General features: G+C 30.6%; 2 protein-coding genes and 1 pseudogene across 6 annotated transcripts in view; 1 reads left to right on the top strand and 2 right to left on the bottom strand.

The window, feature by feature from the left end:
- Positions 1-20,704, bottom strand: part of LOC107903589 (disease resistance protein At4g27190) — a 76,635-nt gene that overhangs the window by 3,485 nt on the left and 52,446 nt on the right. The window contains exons 1-4 of one of the 5 annotated variants that reach the window (XM_041092334.1): positions 4,185-4,449; positions 3,996-4,070; positions 3,186-3,235; positions 181-269 (exon numbers count right to left, since the gene is read on the bottom strand). The gene's annotated coding sequence lies outside the window, so the exon portion shown is untranslated. Of the gene's footprint in view, positions 1-180; positions 270-3,185; positions 3,293-3,995; positions 4,071-4,184; positions 4,450-20,704 lie in introns of those variants that run through there. The other 4 variants (XM_016829683.2, XM_016829684.2, XM_041092336.1 and 1 more) reach the window with 4 other exon arrangements.
- LOC107903590 (uncharacterized) lies at positions 6,969-7,924 on the top strand. Its single transcript, XM_016829686.2, has 2 exons — positions 6,969-7,235; positions 7,508-7,924. The coding sequence occupies exons 1-2, from the start codon at positions 7,002-7,004 to the stop codon at positions 7,610-7,612; spliced, it is 339 nt and encodes a 112-aa protein (XP_016685175.1). The 5' UTR covers positions 6,969-7,001; the 3' UTR covers positions 7,613-7,924.
- LOC107902243 (40S ribosomal protein S6-like) lies at positions 8,915-17,063 on the bottom strand (annotated as a pseudogene).

Genomic DNA, 20,704 nt, shown 5'->3' with positions numbered 1-20,704 from the left:
ATTACAGAATATTAAGAGTTAAAATGTTGACAGTTTGAGATTTCAACATTATATTGCTTCTGGGTAGCTGTTTTTGTATTAATTTCTATCTATAGTAGATTATGTCTGCTGGTCATTCACTCTTAAAATCTAAGACTGTTGATAATTAGTAGAGGAAATCATAGCTTCAGATCTTATTACCCGACTTAGTGGCTGAAAAGTGTAGAGAGATTAGAACTGAGAAGGAAGCAGTGAAGTTGAGTTCCTTGACAATCTTACAAAGCTAGCTGCTATAACAGTAGCAGATAATCAAAAGCAAAGAAAAGCATGTGATGAATTAAGCAAATGAAAGAAAATTACGTTGACTGGATGCTTGAAAATTGGTGATAGACCTTGGACATCGAAACAAATTAAAAGCAGTGAAGAAGAAGTAAGAAGAAAGTGAAGATAAAAACAGGGAAATTATGAAGTCTCTGGTAGGATCCACAGAGGCAGAATTATTAGTAAGGAATCCTATTTTTATTACTTTTTCTTTTAGCCTTTTTCTTTGCTGTCTGCCATTACAGATAGCATTGTAATTATTCTTATTATTAATTTAATTTACGGTATCGTATAAAATTATAATTATAAAAATTTTAGAAAAACTTTATTATATATATATATATATAAGCCAAACAAAATTACTATCAACAATGTTAACGGTTATGCTAGACATAATTTGAATTGGATGAACAATATCACATAACATTTTTAAGATTTTGTGCCACCACACTGTCACACAACATCTTTAGAGTTTATTTTCAAGAGCCAATCAAAATGAGAGATTTACATATCAAGTCTTTGAATATTTTTGAAATTTACATATTAAAATTTGCCCAAATCTTGACTTAAACTTAGGACCTCTCAAACACTTTTAGAACACATAACCACTAAAGCTGACAGATATTTATGTTACACAATCATAATACCCAAAATTAAAATTTTGGGCGTTACATCAAGTCCTTAAATATTTTAGGTCATCACATTTTAATCTAGTGCTACCAATATGTCAGGCAACACCAGCAGGATATTGTACCAAATGCCTTATTTTTGTAATTAATTTATTTTCCATACCATTTTCATAACTAAGTATTTTTTATATGATTTGGGTAAAAAATCCCTATGTTGAATAATATACATTTTTCTATTTTATAAATAATTTTGAGTTTTTTTTATACAAGAATTTTCATTTTACCAAAAAAAAGGCTACACTATTAGTCACTAAACTATGAGTATTTTTGTTTTGGTCACTTAATTAAAAAGTTACAATTTCATCACTAATGTTTTTAAAATTGTTTTTTTTTTGTCACTCAAATGTTAAGTGACACTTCTTTAATTGATATAATAACAATTTTAATCCTCAAATTTTATACTTTCGGTGAATTTCATTTTGATAATATATAAAATGGTAAAAAGTTGAAATTATTTTTAAAATTTTAGAACATTATAAAATAAAAAATTAAATAAAAGTAGATAAAAATTTTAAAAATAAATAAAGTGAGAAAATGAGAGATAATTGTTTTTGGGCCCTACAAAATTTCTCTATGTTATTTGTATCGGAGTATCCAATAGACATTCTTTAGTAAAAAACGTAGAAAAAAACATTAAGTAAAATTATTTGTTCTTTGTTCCTTGACATAGCTTTTATGTTATAAATTTTTTTCTAAATATAATTTATTTTTATAATTTGAGTTTTGAAAAATAATTTAAATGTAATGAAAAATTGAATTAAGTTTGAAAAAGGAAATTTTGTTATATATCTTGACTAAAAAAATGACATTAGGGTCAATTTCATAAGCCTTGGTAATATGAGTTCTAAATGTTCTTTAAGGGCATGAAACTCAACTTGATAATATTACTAATTTGGTTTCGAGAAACATTGAGGAAGCTTTTTTTTGGTTTTGTTCTGTTTTTAATTTGTTATCAGATTTTATTGAATGGTAATTTACTTTATTTCTCGTACAATTTAGTTATTCAACAACATATTCAAGATTTTATTTTTCTAGAATTTTTATAAACATTTTTCTTTTTTTAAAATTTTAATTTTTTTTAAAATAATTTTATACAAAATCAGAGTCAAATTGATAGAAAATATAAAAGAAAAGAGGACTAAAATTATTATTATACCAATTAAAACAAGTATAACAGTGATCTTGGTGCTCAATTGTAACATCATCATCATCATCACGATAATAATGGGAAAGTATGGGAAAGTAGGGTATAAGAATGTCTAATATACTGGTAAATGACTTTAATTAGGTATAACAAAAATATATAAGTATTGTGGATTGAGTCTTAGCTTCATTGTCATAGTAATTGTTGTCAATGTAGAAGGATGTGGTTTCAAGTGTACTGAAACATATTATCTTCCTATTTATGAGTTGTTAAAGTTGTTGATATTAAAATTTGATTTTAATTCGGGAGAATTGCTTACATATAGATGTTTGTAATATGTGAATAAATATGATCGAATGTTCACCCTTTTTAGGAATAGCCAAATTTCGAATTATCATTGTACCAAAAAAAGTTACATTATTAGTCACTAAACTATTGCTAATTTTTGTTTTAATCACTCAATTTAAAAAAGTTACAATTTTACCACTAATGTTTTTGAAATTATTATTTTTTTGTCACTCAACTGTTAAGTGGAACTTTTTAAATGATTTAATAAAAATTTTAGTCTTAAATTTTTATACTTTCGGTGAATTTCATTTTGATAATATATAAAATGATAAAAAGTTGAAATTATTTTTAAAATTTTGGAACATTATAAAATTAAAAAATAAATAAAGTGAGAAAATTAGGGATAATTATTTTTAAACCCTACAAAATTTCTCTCTATTATCTATATTGAAATATTCAATACTCATTATTTTAAAAACACACATATAGAAAAAACTATTAAGCAAATTTATTTGTTCTATGCTTTTTTACCTTATCAATCACTTGACATGGCTTTTACATTATAAGAAAAGATAAAATTCTGAATATATTTTCATTTTACAATTTGGGTTTTGAAAAAAAAATAAAATGTAATGGAATTTTGAATTGAGCTTGAAAAAGAAAAATATAAAAACTCTGCATGAAAATAAGAGTAATTTAAAATGTTCAAACCATAGTGAACATGGTAAAGATAAGTAAATCAATTCAACTCATTGTGCACTTACCTTTTATTTGGCGCTAGCCACGACCATACAACCTTAAAGCTTCAAGAAACCTGACCCACCAAATTGACTATAAAGTCAAGATTCAAGCAAAAAAAGCAAATCTAATTCTGAAAAGAAGGAAGAAAATGATTGAGGAACTTTAAAGACCCGAGTCCTGACATAAAAAAAAAAGGAAGAAAATTTCTCTATATTATCTATTACTTCAATACTCATTCTTTAAAAACAAACATAGAAAAAATATTAAGCAAATTCATTTGTTTTTTACATCTTCATTACTTGACATAGCTTTTACTTTATAAGAAAAGATAAAATTCTGAAAAAAATTAAAATGTAATGAAATTTCGAATTGAGTTTGGAAAAGAAAAATTATGGCATATTTGTATTCTTTTGACTGAAAATATGGCATCAAGGTCAATTTCATAAGTATTTATAATATCAGTTCTAGATGTTCTTCAAGGGCATGAAACTCAACTTGATAATACTACTAATTTGGTTTAGAGAAATATTCAGGAAATTACATATAATAATCTAACATTTTTTGTTTTGTTTTGTTTTGATTTTAATTTGTAATCGGATGTTATTGAATGATGATTTTCCTTATTTCTCATACAATTTAGTTATGAAACAACATATTCAAGATTTTATTTTTCTAGAATTTTTATATACATTTTTCTATTTATAAATAATTGTGAGTTTTTTTAAATAATTTTATACAAAATCGGGATCTAAATTATTGATGTTGGTACTGCTTGGTATCCATTTAATATTATGCATATAATGATGGAAAACATAATAAACATACCCACTTACCCCTTCAAAATGAAGTACTGATTCCAAGAATTTGAGTGTGAAAAAAAAAAGCAAATCCAAACAGTCTATTTTGCTCTGATTTAGTTCAAGAAAAACATAAAAATATAATATTAGATGAAGAAATATATAACAAATTTATATATAAAAAAATAAAAAATAAAGAAATTAAGCATACATAAATACATTTACCTCACTTGGGAACTTCAAAATCAAACTAGACTAGGTGCTGAGAAGATCCTTGCTACTTCAAGACGATCAAATGGGATTTGAAGGGATATTTTCTTGGTTTTTGGGAGCAAAAGAAAGTAAGCAAAACTGAAGAAGAAAAAAGAAAAAAAGTTGAAGGTCTTTTCTTCTTTTTAAGGGAAAGGAAATAAATAAAAATAAAAATCAAGGTTGCACTAAAATGTTAAGAAAAGTTTTAAGACAACTGGGTTCAAAGGATTTGTGTTATGAGATTACCTCGATATGGGGAGCTAAATTATTGATGTTGGCACTGATTGGTTTGGTAATGGCCCCATCCATTTATTTTGCAATTATGATAGGAGACGACTTAGAAAAAGATGAGTCTTTGGGTCCTATTTTCACACTTGATAATTAGCACATCAACCACCCCTAAATTATGACCATTATTTTAAATCTATTTTCAAACTTCAAATTCATCTACTAAACAATTGATGTTATATTAATCAAATTATTTTGTTGTTAAAATCAATAAATGATACGTTAAATTTTATATAGCTAATTTTAAAATAAAAATTTAAAGAAACTAAAATTAAATAAAACTGAATTTTTTAAAAAATGAACAATAAAAATTTTGTAAAAACTTCAAAACCAAGTTTTTTAAAATTAACTATTTTTACAATTTTTTTTTAATTTTCATACTTCTGTATCTGATTGTTTTTTTACAATATGGTATGTTTTAAAGTTTTGATTAGAATGGCATGTACTTAGGAAAAATATTAGGTATGTTCCAAGTATTAGTTTTTTATGTTCAATTATATTAGTAATTAGCCAAGTATTAATTTGGCACCAAATGTAATATTCTTATATCAGGTTCCTTAAGTCGAACATGGTATAGGGGTGTTACATTTAGAATTTTCTGCCATTTTTGATTCTCCATTGATGTCCATTTCTCCTTCTCCTGTTGTCGCACATTGAAGTTTTTGTTGCCCTCATAATTTCTGCATTGCTGCCCCATCTAAGTCTCATCTTGTCATCATTATATCTCACCCCTTGACTGAACCCTCTTAGCTTGGTTAGTGAGCATTCATTATTGTTAATCGACTATTAACGCAGATCTTCAAACCTGTTGACACCATTTTTTGGATGAAAACGGGGTCAACTTGGGTTTTGAAAAATGAAACGGGAGTCGCCACCAATCCCTTTTTTATAAGGTGTGATTGGATCACCTCGAAAAGTGGTGGTTTTTAATAAAAGGTTTGATTTTATTAAAACAACAAGTTTGGTCCACGAAATTCAGAAAAAAAAAACGGGTTCGGGAGTCGGTTACGCACGAGGAAGGATTAGCACCCTCGATACGCCCAAAATTGGTACCTAGTTGATTACTTAATGTCTTAATGTCAAAAATTGAGAACCTTGAAGAATTTTAAAAATACGATCCTTGTATTAAAACGTTGAAAATTTTTAGGAAAAAGGGGCATATTTCACGTTATTCGAGAAGGAGAATCATATCCAGTGAGTTAGGACACAATGTCTCGAATTTTCGATACGCGGATGAGAAAGTTTATTTAAGAAATTCTGGCCATCTCGAATTTAAAAATGAGATCACAACCAGTAAGGTAGGACGCGACCCCTTTTCTTAAATTTCGAGATCATTTAAAATTTGAGTTCAAAAAGATTCGTACATTTAGATTTATCGTGAAAATCGAAACCCAGTAAGTTAGGGTACGACCTTCTCGAATCTAAACACGAAATATTATTTATTCAAAACCAATTTGTTAAATCGAGTATAATAAAAAACACGAAAACCGTAACAAAAAATACGAAAGCAAATTACATTTTTTATGCATGGTGAAACCATAATGAATATGAAAGTATAAAAAGTATAAAAAATACGAGCAATAGCAATCAAAATAAAATAAATAAAGGAACAAACCAACAACTCACAAAATAACAAATGTATAAGCAAATAAAAATAAAACATTCTCTTAAAATAATCATGAGAACTTAAATAAATAAGTAAATAACAAAAAGATTAAAATTATAAAATATAAAAGTATATATATAATAAAACAATGTAAATATGTACATATGTATTTTAGAAATATAAAACCAAAGATAAATATGTATGTATGCATATACACGAGTAAAAAAATCTATGTATATAGATATATTCATTATATACATGTAACAAAGTTTGAAAAATAAGAAAGATATAAATAATATCAATATAATATAAATATAGTAATATCAATATAAAAACAAATATCTTTGATATTAAAATAAGTTAATATAAATAACATATAACAACAGTAATACACATGATAATAACCATGATAGTATCAAATTTATTAACATTATTAATAAAATAACTAAAATAAATAAACAAATCGACTAAACTGAATTTAGAAACAAAACATGGGGTCTAAAGTGCAAATAAATAGAAAAGGGCTCCCATGGACCACAATAAAATGCGCTGCAAGAGCAAGGGACCGATTGGGAGAATATCCCCAACTTCTAGCCCGTCATTTCATTCAGGACCGAATTGAAATAAACGCAAAAACTGCGGGGCCAAATTAATAAATGCCAACGAAAGGGTGAAAGGATTAAATTGAAGACAAGCATAAAAGCGGAGGACCTGGGTTGCAAATAGCCCATTGAACAGAAACACACGGATCCCCTGGAATGGGTCGGGTCGCGTGCGGATCCTAAGGGCCAAAACGGCGCCGTTTTATTACTGCTATAAAAGCACCCATTTCTTTTATTTTTTCATTTTTTCCCCATCCCACACAAAAAACTGCAGAAAGCTCTCAAAGCTTCCCTATGCCTTCCAACGGTTGGGCTCTCGCCGCTGACCGTCCGTCCGCCGTACCGCCACAAAATCGGCGGCCAAAGAAGCACAACAAAAGGGTTTTTAAAAGCCCTGCCTCCAGGCGACTTGAGAGTCGGGTCCTTGAACCCCCACGAGCGCCGGGACTAGGGCTCAGAATCCATCCTTCAGATCCGGGCCGACGACGGCGAGAGAACCTCCGTCGACGGAGCCAGAGAGCGATTCAGGTGCGCTCCTTTTTCTTTTCCTTTTTATTGATATATTTTTTTAACGGATTTGTTTAAAAATAAATGAAAGTAAACGAATCAAAAAAGAATAAAATGAAGAACACAGCAACCTTTGTTCCTTTTCTTATTTCTGATGTGGTTTTCTTTTTTACAAAAAAAATCCCCCCTGATTACCGATGATCAAGCTCCCTTTTATCCCCCCGAAAATGATACAATAAAAATGTTATTTTCTACTGCTTGGTCTCTACTTTGCGTGTTCTTTCATCTTGCAGGGAGTCAGAGGGCAGGTGAGGGAGTTGGTGGTGGCGTGGGACAAGGGCGGTGGCAACAGGTGGAGCATGCGGCGCCCTAGGGTTAGGTTTTTTAATTTTTGCTGAAATTGTTTTAAGTTAGGCCATGGTTGGTTTGGGTCTGGGCTGTTTGGGCCTGTAATGTCATTTGGGCTTGTAACGGGTAGTGGGCCACCGAGTAAATGGGCCTGCAACAAAACCGGTGTAGCGTTAAGAAGGAATCGAGACGAATCCGAGTTGTAGTGGTGCTCCGGTCAATTGTTAATATTCTATGGATTGTAATTGAGGTGTGAGATTCAAATCAATTGTGAGTGGTGTATGCATGTGTACTATTTTGCATGTTGGCCGAATAACGTTGTTTTACCAAATACTTATCGATCAACTTCCAATTAGCTGCTACTGGTTCCTTTTGTTACTGACTTGCTATTTAATTTGCTTCAATTTTGTTGCTTAACCTCGTACTGTTTGCCATCTAAATGTGCTGCCTGCTATTTGGGTGCTGATTAGCTTCAATTTCTTGTTGTTTTAGCCTGCTGTGCATTTGTCAATCAGCCCTTTATTATAGCCGTCAATTACCTTGTGGCCATTGTGCTAATCTTAAAAATTTGCAACACCGATTCTTTCATTTTTTTTTTCAATTGTTGTTTGCTTCAGCCATTGCCTTTAAGTGCTATCAACATTGGCTTAGTTGTTGCACTTGTTTGTGAGCTTGAGGATAATAGAAAAGACTACTCAATGAAGCATTCATCATAAACGAATCGAAAAGGTACAATTTTTATTAAGTGTTTATTACTTTAGATATCACAATTAAATTCTTATTTTAGAATTTTTTTAAACTTAGGCTTTTCCCTATATTGATTTTTGCTGCATTTTCAAAAACCCCTATATTAGGGGTTGACTTCCATCAATAATAGATCAGTTTCAGAAAATACAACAATAATCCCAGATTTCTCCAAAACCAAACAAAATTGCAGACACTTTAACACAAAAAAACACGAATCAAAGAAGGAAAATTAGAAGATCAAAGATGAAACTAACCCGACTTTAATAGCAAGAGCGAGCGAAGCTCTTTTTCTGAAACCCGTACTGTGGATAGAGAAGGAACGGAAAGACAAAAAAAACCACAAGCTTTTACCTCGATTTTTCTTCTTAATCATAGGTTAGATTCTATGATAAAATTTTCCTTGAGTTTCATTCTAATTGCAGATTTTGATCTTATAACATACCAGATTAGACTACCACAAATTCTATCATCTAATTCTTCTATGCTACATAAGAAGTCTCAGATATTGAATTTGTTAAGGTTCAGTGATCAAAGCCACTGAATATATACTCAACAGTACACATTTAAGCATTTCCAGAATGTACGCTCTATTATGATACCATGGGTTCATGAAAATTTAAAGTAACTGGTGCTTATTAGTCCCACTGAACTTATCACTCGATAAAAACAAGTCATGTAGCTTTGCATATATAAATACAAATCACATGGTTACTAAATGAGCAATTATTAGATTGAAGGGTACAAGCTTCTTTGGCAGAGAAAGCTGGTTATACTCTCAATTGCTGCTTTACAGCCACGAGCACGAAAGTGATTGGATTTCTTCTTTGAATGGCCAACAAGTTTGGGGTTAACCAGTTGATTTTGCAATTCACAAATGACTCTTTTCTTCCTTGTCAGATGCTTCACAGACATCTCTTCTTCTACATCATTTTTAACTTCTGGCTTCCTAGAATTTACTGCAACATTCCTGTTATCAACTGCGTCCTGAAAATGTTCAAAACAGATGTGAAGCATCAAACAAAGAAGAAAAGAGCTACCATGAAATGCAAAAAATCGAAATCCATGATAAGCTTAACAAAAATTGTAGCTCAGAATTGTTGCAAAATTTTTACCAAAGAAAGAACAAATGGTACTCAGAAAATGCATTGAATTTTATCATAAAAGCAGCTTAATAAACTCACAGCTTAATAAACATACTTCCGAACATCATCCTCCTTAGACAAGTTGAACAACTTCCTGATTTTTGATGCTCTCTTCGGACCACTCATTCTTGGTTTCTAAGTGTCAGTCAGTCCAGGAAGATCATTTTCACCCTTTTTCACAATAACCAAGTTCAAAACTGAAAGATCCTGACTAACAATGCATCCAAGAACTGACTTCCTCCTACGCTCTCCATTTCTCCTACCATATCCATGGAAGCAGGGAGTATCTATTCAAAGAATTAGAAAAGAAGACATTTAATTAACCGAAAAAACATTTCTACACAAATAAGAACAAGGAAAAATATTTCAGAATCCACAGACCTCTGTGAAGCAAAAGACGAACACATCCAGGAGTGAGAACTCCTTGCTTCATTGGAAAACCTTGTTTATCACAGCCTCCCATGATCTTGAATACATAGCCCTTAAACTCCTGTTGAAGGATAATTAAGGGGTGAGCAAATTGCAGTTATGAAGTCCAGATGCACCAGCAGAAACTTGAGGCAGTGAACGAAAAGCTAAAGGTAACTTGGAAACATACCTCATCGAAGGCATCACCATTGACTTCCTGTGAGATCCTCTTGTCAAAAAAGGCTCGACTGCATTTTCAAATGTCAATGTGAGAATACTTTCTTCTTAATACAAAGTAACAACTACCAACTAGCATTGACGCAAGAGAGTAAATGGATGCTCACAAATACAATCAAGCCAAGCTGCTTAAAAGAAACTATTATTTTAACATAATAATCAGCTACAAATTTAATAGATGAGCTATTATCTTATAAGGTATATTTGACGCACCGATTAGATACAAGTGAACTATATCCAGAAGGCTAATCCACCGTAATATTAAAAGTTCCACTTCATATCTAAATGAAAAAAGGAAAGACCTACAAATCAAATCCATTTGTTGATTTTGTGTTGCAAGACCATCAGAATTTTTTTAATTTCTTTCTCACAGTTGCATAAAATCATGCCTCAAATAGAAGATATCCAAACTTCGTTAGCAAATAATATACATTTTATTTTGCTTCAACATAATTGACTTTTCACATTCTATAAATACTCAGAAAAGTTGAATCCCACCCAAACAAAATATAACTGAAACCTGAATATATATATAGACAACATGACCAAAAAGAAGACATATCCTTCATATGGGTCTTTTCATGGTTAAGACAAGCAGCATTAAATTTAACACTAAATACTGAAATTAAATCAACGAATTCAACTTAAACCCAACTATTTCATGAGTTAGAGAGAGAAGAAAATCACAGTTTCTGGTCATCATCAATTTCCAGCTTTTTTTGGTAACCAATAGTCGTATTTGCAATGTTGAACTGAGAAAAAAAAAGAAAAAAATCAGCAAAATGAAAAGAATAAACAAACCCCCAAAAAGGATTGAAATCTATTTATATTTAGTTCAAAAAAGAAAAAAGAAAAAACCTTTATTTCTGTTTGATGGGTCTTCTGAGGAAGAGGTGATCATAAATGGGATGGGCCGGGTTTGGGTCGGGCCGGGTTAAAAAAAATTTAGCTTGCTTTTTAGGCCTTGGCCTAGCTCAAAATATGGGCCTAAAATTTTGTCTAGGCCCGGCTCGAGGAAAAAATACTAAGCCCGAGTCCGGTTCGGCCCGGCCCGTTTTTTAAAAGATTAAATTAATTTTTTATCATTTGAGGGCCAAAGTATAATTTTACCATTACTATTTTAAAATTTTATAAATTATAAAGAGTTAAAAAAAGAATTTTTATTTTAATTTTAGAATAGAACCCTTGCCCATGAAATATCATATCAACAAATTTGACAATACTAATAATTAAAATTAAATTTTAAATTTTGAAATATAAAAATTAAAAATTTTAAAATAAAAATAAAAAAATAAATTTCAAAATATACGAGCTTAGGGAAATGGGAAATGGGGAGGAGAAATGAGAATTTTTTTAAAAATATATATTTATTATATTAGGGTCGAGCTGGACCTGGGCCAAAAAATTTTTGCCCGAGGCCCGGCTCGTTTTCTAAACGGGCCTCGTTTTTTACCCAAACCCATATTTCGAGTTTATATTTTTACCCAAACCCTCCCATATTTCAAGCCCAGCCCAGTCCATCATCACCTCTAGTTTCGCTTCTATTAAAGGGTTTTTATTTGTGGATATTTATATAAATAAAAGGGGAATAACTAGGTGCTGCTAGTGAACACCATAACTTTTATCTGAATCAACATGTGGACATTTGATGGGTCTTGAATTCTAATTTAGGCTTTGGGTTAATTGGTTAAATGGGCTTACTTGGACCCACTATAATCGCTTTACTCTAAGTGAAAAAAACAAAATTAAAAAAAAAAGTTTGAAAATACTTAAATCAATAATTAAAAGTAAAAAATTGGTAAAAATCATAAGCACAAATTTAAAAAAAGTAAAAGCAACCATTAACAATTTAGAGAAAAAAATACTAGTAAAAAGTCAAAATTTAAATTGGTGTAGATGATGCAAACCGATAAGGTCATACAACAACAATTTAAATAACAGCAATATCCCTGGAGGAATAAGAATGAAAATTAACCTTGTACTTATTAAAATGTTGTGAAACTATTTAATGTCAAATTCTTTGAAAATGTTTAAAAACTCAGTATTACTGTTTTCTTATTCCCTCAACAAATATAATGCAGCTTTAACAGTTTTAAATACACCGAAACGATTTTGAAGAACCAAATCTTCACACGATTTTGAAGAACCAAATTAATATTGTCTATTTTACAATTATATAATAAATTAATTAATATATAAATTAGAAAACACTAGTTAATCTAAACCCTAAACACATAACATCTAAACCTTAAACCCCAGCCTTTAAACCATATACCATAAACCATAACCCTTAAACCCATAATCCATAAACCTTAAAATAATAACTCATAAGCCTTAAACTCTAAACCATGTACCCTAAATCAAAAACCCTAAACTATAGTGATAATTAATTCAATATTTTAAAATTAATACTGTAATACCCAATTTTAAGTTCGGGCCCAACACCAAATTAAAATAAATTAAAACTATAAGTGTCCAGCCCTAATTACAAATCCAAATAGCCCAAATTACAAAAAACCCTAGCCCAATAGGCCCACAACATGTTTTCAGCAACAAAGGAGGCAGAAGCCCTAGGGTGCGCCGCACGTCAGCAAGGCTCCCTCGCACGCCTTCGCTCACGTCGCAGTACGTCACCTTCGCACTACGCATGTTCTCCCTGCAACAAACGATAAACCAAAGCAGCAAAAAGAATAAACGGACTTACAACAAAGAAAATAATAAATTTACAGCGAAAAATTGTAAGGGGAGATAAAAACATAAAAAAAAGCAAAAAATAGAAAAAGAGGGATTTTGATTTTTCTTTTTGGCTATATAAAAGCCAAACACGGATTTGTAAAGGGGGAATACGAAAATCGATTAAAAAATCAATAAAAAAATTATAGCAGTGAGTTTTTAAGGTGATTTCCTTTTCTTTTTCGATTTCTCTGTTTCTTTTTATTATTATTGTTTATTCATTGTGTGTAAAAAAAATCAATTAGAAAACAGAAATTACCTGAAGTGTTGAATCTGCTTGCTCCGTCGCGATCGGAGCCCTTGCAAGGTTCGGGAAGCCTCAAAACAGCCTGAATTTCCAAAGCGGCGGAGAGAAAAAAAACCCAAGGTTTTATTTTTTATTTTTTTGGTTTTATTTTCTGTAAAAGTGGCGAAAATTCTGATTAGGGTTTTATTTGGGGGATTTTATAAGGTAATAAAAATGACATCGTTTAGGTCCTGCTTTAGTGGCCCCAAAACGACGTCGTATAATGCCACACCAATTAGTGACCCGCGCGATCCGACCCGAGGGGAGGATCTGCGCGTTTTGTCCCAGGGGTAAATTTGCGCAGTGGTCCTCTCTCTTTAGTGGCGTGTTCAAATAAATTCTTTTCTTTTTTTAAATTTCACCCTTTAATTCATTTTTCGCTTTATTTTAGTCCATGTTGCAACACAGTGTTTTGGAGGGTTGGGAATATTTCCAAATTAACCTTTCATGTCATTCGCGCATTGCACATTAGCCCTTATTTTGTTTTATTTACATTATTCCCCGATTAATTTCATTTTAGTTGCAATCTAATATATTTTTTTTAAAATTAGTTTAATATTTTCATTAATATTAGGATCATTGTTGTTGTTATTATAATTATTGCTATTACTACTTTCATTATTATTAATATTATTACTATTATTGCTATTATTGATAATATTATTTGCTTATATATTTTCCTATTACATATACATTACTTTATTTTATATGTATTATTGTTTTAAGTTACTTTTAAAATCTTATATGTATTTACCTTTTTATAATATACTATTATTAATATTATTTGAATTTATTTTATTCTACAATATATTTTCTCTAAATTCACTCATTACATATTTTTAGGTTTGTATAAATATAAATTTTTTTACGTAATACTATTTATGTATACATATTTCATATTAAATTATTTTCATTATACATACATAATCTATTGTTAATTTCGTATTATTATATAGATATTTTATTTCTTTCAAATATTTTAACATCTTTAATTCATTTCAACTTATTTCAATATTGTTAATTTATTTTAATATTTTAATATATATATTATATTTATTTCTTAAATTATGCTTAAATTTGTATATTTCGTTAGTGTTTATGTAAAATTGCTTGATTTTAATTAGTTTCCACTTATTAGCCAATGTGGGTATTTACATGAGATTATTGTTGCTATGTGTATTACTTGCTTGTATTTATCTACCATTCATTTGATTAATGTATAATTTATTTACAAATTATCCTTTCGCGTTGCATATTGTCATTTAATCACCTTACATTTTTCATTCAAGGATTTATAAAATAAGACTCGGTATCCAAGGTTCTCGAGAAGATTGTGCCCTAACTTACTGGGCCTCAATCTTCCTCGTTGAATTTAAGTAACCGAGTATTCCTTTTTGAATTTAAGTAACCGAGTATTCCTTTTTCAATTAAAGCTTATCTCGAAGATTCAAAATGTTGTGTCCTAACTTATTGGATACAACATCCTGTTATCTCGAGACCAGGTTTTTAAATAAAGGCAAACTCATGTGTCGTCTTTGAAACTTCAAGGAGTTGTGCCCCAACTTACGGGGTTTCGATTTCTTCATTGAAGCAAGAAGACTGATTTTTTTAGTTTTCAAAATAATAAATTTCAATAAAGATTTTTTAAAGGGGAATCGCTTTTCAATCTTTTCGAATTTTCAACATTCGAATTTAAGACATTAAATAATCAATTCGGTACCAATTTTGGGCGTTACGAGGGTGCTAATCCTTCATCTTACGTAATTGTCTCCTGAACTCATTTTTTCTGAAACTTGTAGACCAAAATCATTTTTAAGGTGATCCGATTACACCTCAATAAAAGATCGGTGGTGACTCCCATGTTCGTATTCATTTTTAAAATCCAAGTCGATCCCATTTTCACAAAAAAATGGTTTTGACAAATACTATCTCTTTTACGATTATATAAGAAATTATTTAATATATAAATTAAAAAAATTAGTAATGTACCCAAAAAACTTTAAAATTATTTTAAATAATAGTATTTTAATTTTTCCATTTTTAACAAATATTTTTCTATGTTTTTTATTTTAAATTATTTCTACATGTCATTATTTTTTCTGAAGATTTTAACTATTCAATTAAAAATAATTTTAATTTTAATTAATATAAATAAACCAATTAAATAATAAATAGACAGATAAAATGTTTATTGCGACGCTTTTTTAAAAACGCCGCTAAAAATAGAGCATTCACAGCGCTTCTTCAAAAACGCCGCTAAAAATAGAGAATTAGCGGCGCTTTTTCAAAAATGTTGCTAAAGCCCCAAGAATTCGCGGCGCTTTTTCAAAAATATTGAATATTGTAAAATTGTCATAATCTAAGAATGTCACTAGGACTATTGTATGATCATTCTTTAAATATGAGATAAAAAACCTTTCATATTATTTTAAAATATTGAGTGGGAGATGGTCATTTAACAAGACCTACGACCTCCATTGATGGCCCTTAAATGGTAACATGATAATTGAAAGAAAAAAAAATTGTCCCAAGATAAACTTTATCATTTGGGTTCACTAAATGAGATTTACTTTTCAGGATAAGTAGTTGTGCATGAATCTTAGTGAAATTGTCCCAAGATGACTCACAAATGAAAGCATGTTCATGATGGGTGTTGAGTCAATAGTTACATACTTAAGAACTTCTTATGAAATAGTTTCCCAAAAAACGATATTTAAGCTAGAGGCAATGGCTAAACGTTAAACGATCGTTGGTTTCTGTGGAGTCTTGAGAATTAAGATTCATGAACTGATTCCATGTTCTTACTAGTTAATCATGAGACCCCAAAGCGACATGATTGATGGGTGTGAGAATGATCGTAGCAATAAAAAAAATATTATCAAGATTTTAATACAAGACGCATGCATCATACTGCATTCTTGATATGTTGCTGAAATGAAAATATTTACTTAATACAAAGATAGTAATTAATGAATCTTTATTTTTTTCAGTTCAAATATGTCTTATAATCCTCTTATTAACATTTTTACTAAGAAAAATTTAAATGGGGATCATTTTTGTGAATGGCAAGGGTTCTCAAGGAAAAATATTTTTTGCGTGATGATTTCCTACTGTCGACATTAGGGAGCAAACCTTCTTTTATTAGGAGGAGCATCTGGGCGACGAAAGGCCTACTTGTCAAAGGTTGTAGTTGGTTGATGGGGAACAAGAATGAGATTTTAGTTTGTGACAAGTCATGGCGCTCTAGTGATCGACCATTTCTGGTGGAGTCACAACGAGTCAACGGTATTAATTAGGTTGTTGATTTGATTGACACAAATATGAATATGTGGAATGAGGATCTTGTTCTATCAATGTTTGATGCCTTAGAGGCTCGTACGATCCTCTTCATTCCTTTGCCGCAGTAGGGGGCCTTGACAGTTGAATTGGTGCTTAGAAGGTTCTCGAGAGTACACGGTTCGGAGTGGCTATTGACTCATTTTGCATGGTTTTCCTTGTTCGATGAAGGACAAGTACATTAATGTGGGTCAAGACATCAAGGACATTTATAGAATTCTTTGGCAGATTCCTGCGTAGGAAAATATCAAAATTATAGTGTCAAAATTCGTAAACAACTATGTGTCTACCAATGCTTATCTTTTCATGCGACAACCTTCGAGGTGACTGATGTGCCCTCGATGTGGTGTGGGTGGTGAAACATCTCTTCATGCTTGTCATGATTGTCCATTTCTGTTCTGGGTTTGGTTGAGCCTTGGTTTCACTTGGCATGTGGATGAGGTTAACGACTCTTTGTTTTGTTGGGTGTGGGATTTGCTTTGTGGTAGTTCTCCTGCACAACGTCTAACAATAATTGTCACCATTTAGGCAATTTGGTATTTGAGAAATCTTTTGGTGCATGAGGGCAAACGACAATAAAATTCAGAGCTTCTTACCTTTATTTTGGGTCATGTCCGAAGGCTGGGATGCTTACTCGATGTGCATGGTCGCGGAAGGACTCAACCTTCCGAACATGGTGATTGTCGGTCGAGCCTTGTATGCGACCTAATTTTGATATGGGGTTTCATAGGGACTTGGGGGTTGCACGTGCAGGGGTCATGACCTTGAATCATTTGGGCCTTCTAATGTGGGCAACCTACTTCTGGACGGAGTATGTTTCAACCCCTTTGGCAACGGAGGCATGGCTGAGTGTGGAAGAGATTTGGTTCACAAGGGAGATGGGGTTTGGTTCGGTGGAGATTGAAGGGGACTCTCTGGTGGTTATTATGAAACTTCGCTCTCCTCTCCTTGATCCCTCAGATATAGTTCATATGTTCTAGAGGCTCAACAACTTGCAAAGACATTCACTACTTGAAGATACCAACATATTCACAGAGAAGGAAACAATGTTGCTCATCTCATGGCTCAAGAGGGGTTTCTGTTGTTGAACTGCTTGTTGGTTGTTGGAGGATGGCCCTGATGTTGTTCATGATCGGGTGGCTGCGAAGATGGCAGGTGATCAGACATCTATCCAACCACAATAACATCTAGGAGTCAGGGGTCATGGCGACAAGTCTCTGTTGGTTCAATTGGGTGGCCGGGATGTTGGATGGACAATTCTTTTGGAGAGCTTCATTCATCACTATATTGTTACTCTGTTGGGAGAGGGCAGCTCATATGCTGGCTGGATTTAAGTGTTTTTTTTTCGGTTGTTTTCTTCTTTTCTTTTTCTGGTGTTTAGGGACTTTTTCGTTTGTACGATGGCTTTTTAATTTTAATAAGGTTCCAACCTTTTACTTCAAAAAAAATATATTATTTGAAAAAAAAATATAATACGAAGAGTGAAAATACAAAAAAAAAGTGAAGAGAAATCTAAAAAATTAGTAAAAGAGAGTTAATATATTTCTATAAAACAATGAAACCTTCTGTATTTATCTCCAAATAAATTTTTTTATATTTCATGTATTTTAAAAAATGAAAAGTAAATTTGATTTTTAATTGTTTTAAGCTTTTTCTGAAATTTTTGAAATTCTTATGTTTTTTTCTTTTTCTTTTGTATTTTTATCTATTTTTAAAAAATAGAAATATGTTTTTTTTTATTTTGAAAATTTTATACAACTTTCCATTTGTTATTTGTTAAAATTTTATAGATTTTTTTGTTTTCTTTGAATTTCTTGTATTTTATGTATTTAAAAAAAATAAATGTAAATAGTTTTTCAATTTTAGGAATTTGCTATAAATTTGCATATTTTTTATTTAAAAAAAGCTGAGAAAAAATTCTCAAATATTTTTTATTTTTTATTGCATTTTTTTAGAATTTATTTTAAGAAAATAAGAATTTGAACCACGTGATATGCTAGAGCACGCCACATCATCTTTTTTTAACACAGTTAACAAGTGAGGCAAAGTGATTCATAATTAGAAACTTCGTGTAGAAAATTGGTACAAAAAATTCTTTTAAGAATCAAAGTGATAATTGAGTATAACTTTTGAGGGCAAATAGTGCATTATCCCTTTTACAAATAGTATAATTTAACTTAATAAATTTAATTATTACCACATAAAATTTTAAAATTTAAAAAACTAAAAATTAAAATATAAAAATTAAATACACAACGTAATACAAAAATTAATAATAAAATTATTTATAGTGTTTCATCAAGTCTTACTTTTTAAAACTTTTTGAATTTATTTTATTTAAAAATATCATTAATACTTTATTTGGGGTTATTGGTTTCATTTTTTTTGTTTATTTTATTTTATTTTATTTTTATTTTTAGAATAGAATGATTGTTGAAAGAAGAAATAATGATATTTAAACTTTATTTTTTATTTTATTTAAAAGGAAATTATGGTATTTATTTATAATGATATTTTCAATACCTTTGCTATCTAAAATACCATTATTTTGAATAGACTTAATTTATCAATTAATATTTAAATTATATTTTTTTCATCTTTTTTGTCACAAGTGGTTTATAAATTACTTTTGTTTTCTTAAGTTGATACTTTTGTTAGTCAAATAGTAAGTCAAACAGTTAAATCCATTTTTTTTAGAAAAATGTTTAACTCATAAATTGGTACCTAAACTCTATCATTTTTCCCATTTTAGTACCTAAATATTTTTTTGGTTAAAAGTACTACCAAAACTATATTTTCCCCAAGTTGGTACTTTTGTTGTTAGGCAAACTATTAAGCCTATTTCTTTTTAAAAATAATCAATTAAAAATTTTCATGTAAAAAAATGATAAAAAGATAATACTTTCTTTATCTAAATTTAAAATATCAAAATTTCATAAAAATTAAAAAATAGAGAGAATTGGTTCAATTGGTTTCTTTAGCTTGGTTCAACTTATTTGTATTGGCTCGCAAGTCAACCAATTCAACTCCTATCTCTAGACCGATTTCATATCCAATTGACTGATCGGCTGGTATAATTTTTAAAACACTAGTTATTATAGATGAATTTTTTTTTCGATCCTATCAGGTCAAGCAAGTACGCAATGAAATTTGAAAACAAAATTAATTACGAGCGTTTTAACCTCGTGCGGGCCAAATTTTAACATTGTCGGCATTGCTAAATATTATAAAGGAATGTAACACTCCATACCTAGTCTAGACGACAAGGCCAAGCCTGGAGGGTTACAACGAACTATAATAATAATAAAGCAACTTCATAACTTAGCTTTAAAATCCTTCAGATTCATATAAGATTTAAAGAACTAATAAGGCAAGAAATTTGGTTTATCGTGCAACTACATTGAAAATACGAATAACAACTAACAATACTAGTACTACTAAACAGTTTAAAACAGTGAAACTGAGCTCCCCATCCACCGACTCGTCTAAGCCTGTGATTTACCTATAATTCTTTCAACAACAAAATGATTTAATATCTCATAAAGAAACGAACTATATACATATTCAATAGAGTGTGGATTAAACCAGTAGATGTCCAAGCGCAAATGCCGATTTAGACTTAGGAAATAGCTCATTCATTTACGGATCAAAACCATACAGAAAGATATCAAATCAAACTATAATCAGATACGGAACAGAATAGAACATATGCAATTTTCTTAATCCTAGCCGTTACACACTATCTCCGACTAACCTAACACATGAAATAGGATACTTATTACCCATCTAACCCTACACACCATATAGGGTCGGTCTGACACATTTCAGAAATTGCAGTCTAGCTCCCAGATCAGAGTACATATGACAGTGATTAATTTAATCGTTATGTCAGAACATAATACTTCCTTCTTGTTCAATTTCCACCTAATGCATATGCAGACTTCACATGACAGTTAATACAGATGCGGATATTTAGATACAATTCATGCTTGAATACAGTAGATCGATACTATTAACATTGGTCATACACAATACACACACAGATTATTAGTACTCAATTTCAGATAATAGAATATCAATTTATACAATTTAATTCAGTTCATACGGCCTTACAGAAGGCTTGTATTCATTTCAAACGAAGTTCAGGAAATGAAAAAATTCTATAAACTGGCCCGCACACCCGTGTAGTCCTACACGGCCTGACACATGCCTGTTTGCTTGCCCGTGTGTCCCGCATGGCCTAACACACGGCT

Source organism: Gossypium hirsutum, chromosome D05 (genome assembly GCF_007990345.1).
Source record: "Gossypium hirsutum isolate 1008001.06 chromosome D05, Gossypium_hirsutum_v2.1, whole genome shotgun sequence".
Lineage (NCBI taxonomy): Eukaryota > Viridiplantae > Streptophyta > Magnoliopsida > Malvales > Malvaceae > Gossypium > Gossypium hirsutum.
This window is presented reverse-complemented; position numbering and strand designations above follow the sequence as displayed.

Coding starts and splice junctions, on each gene's coding strand:
- LOC107903590 (XM_016829686.2), top strand. CDS start 7,002: ATGCCTTCCAACGGTTGGGCTCTCGCCGCTGACCGTCCGTCCGCCGTA. Junction 7,236..7,507: donor GGAGCCAGAGAGCGATTCAG/GTGCGCTCCTTT, acceptor TTCATCTTGCAG/GGAGTCAGAGGGCAGGTGAG.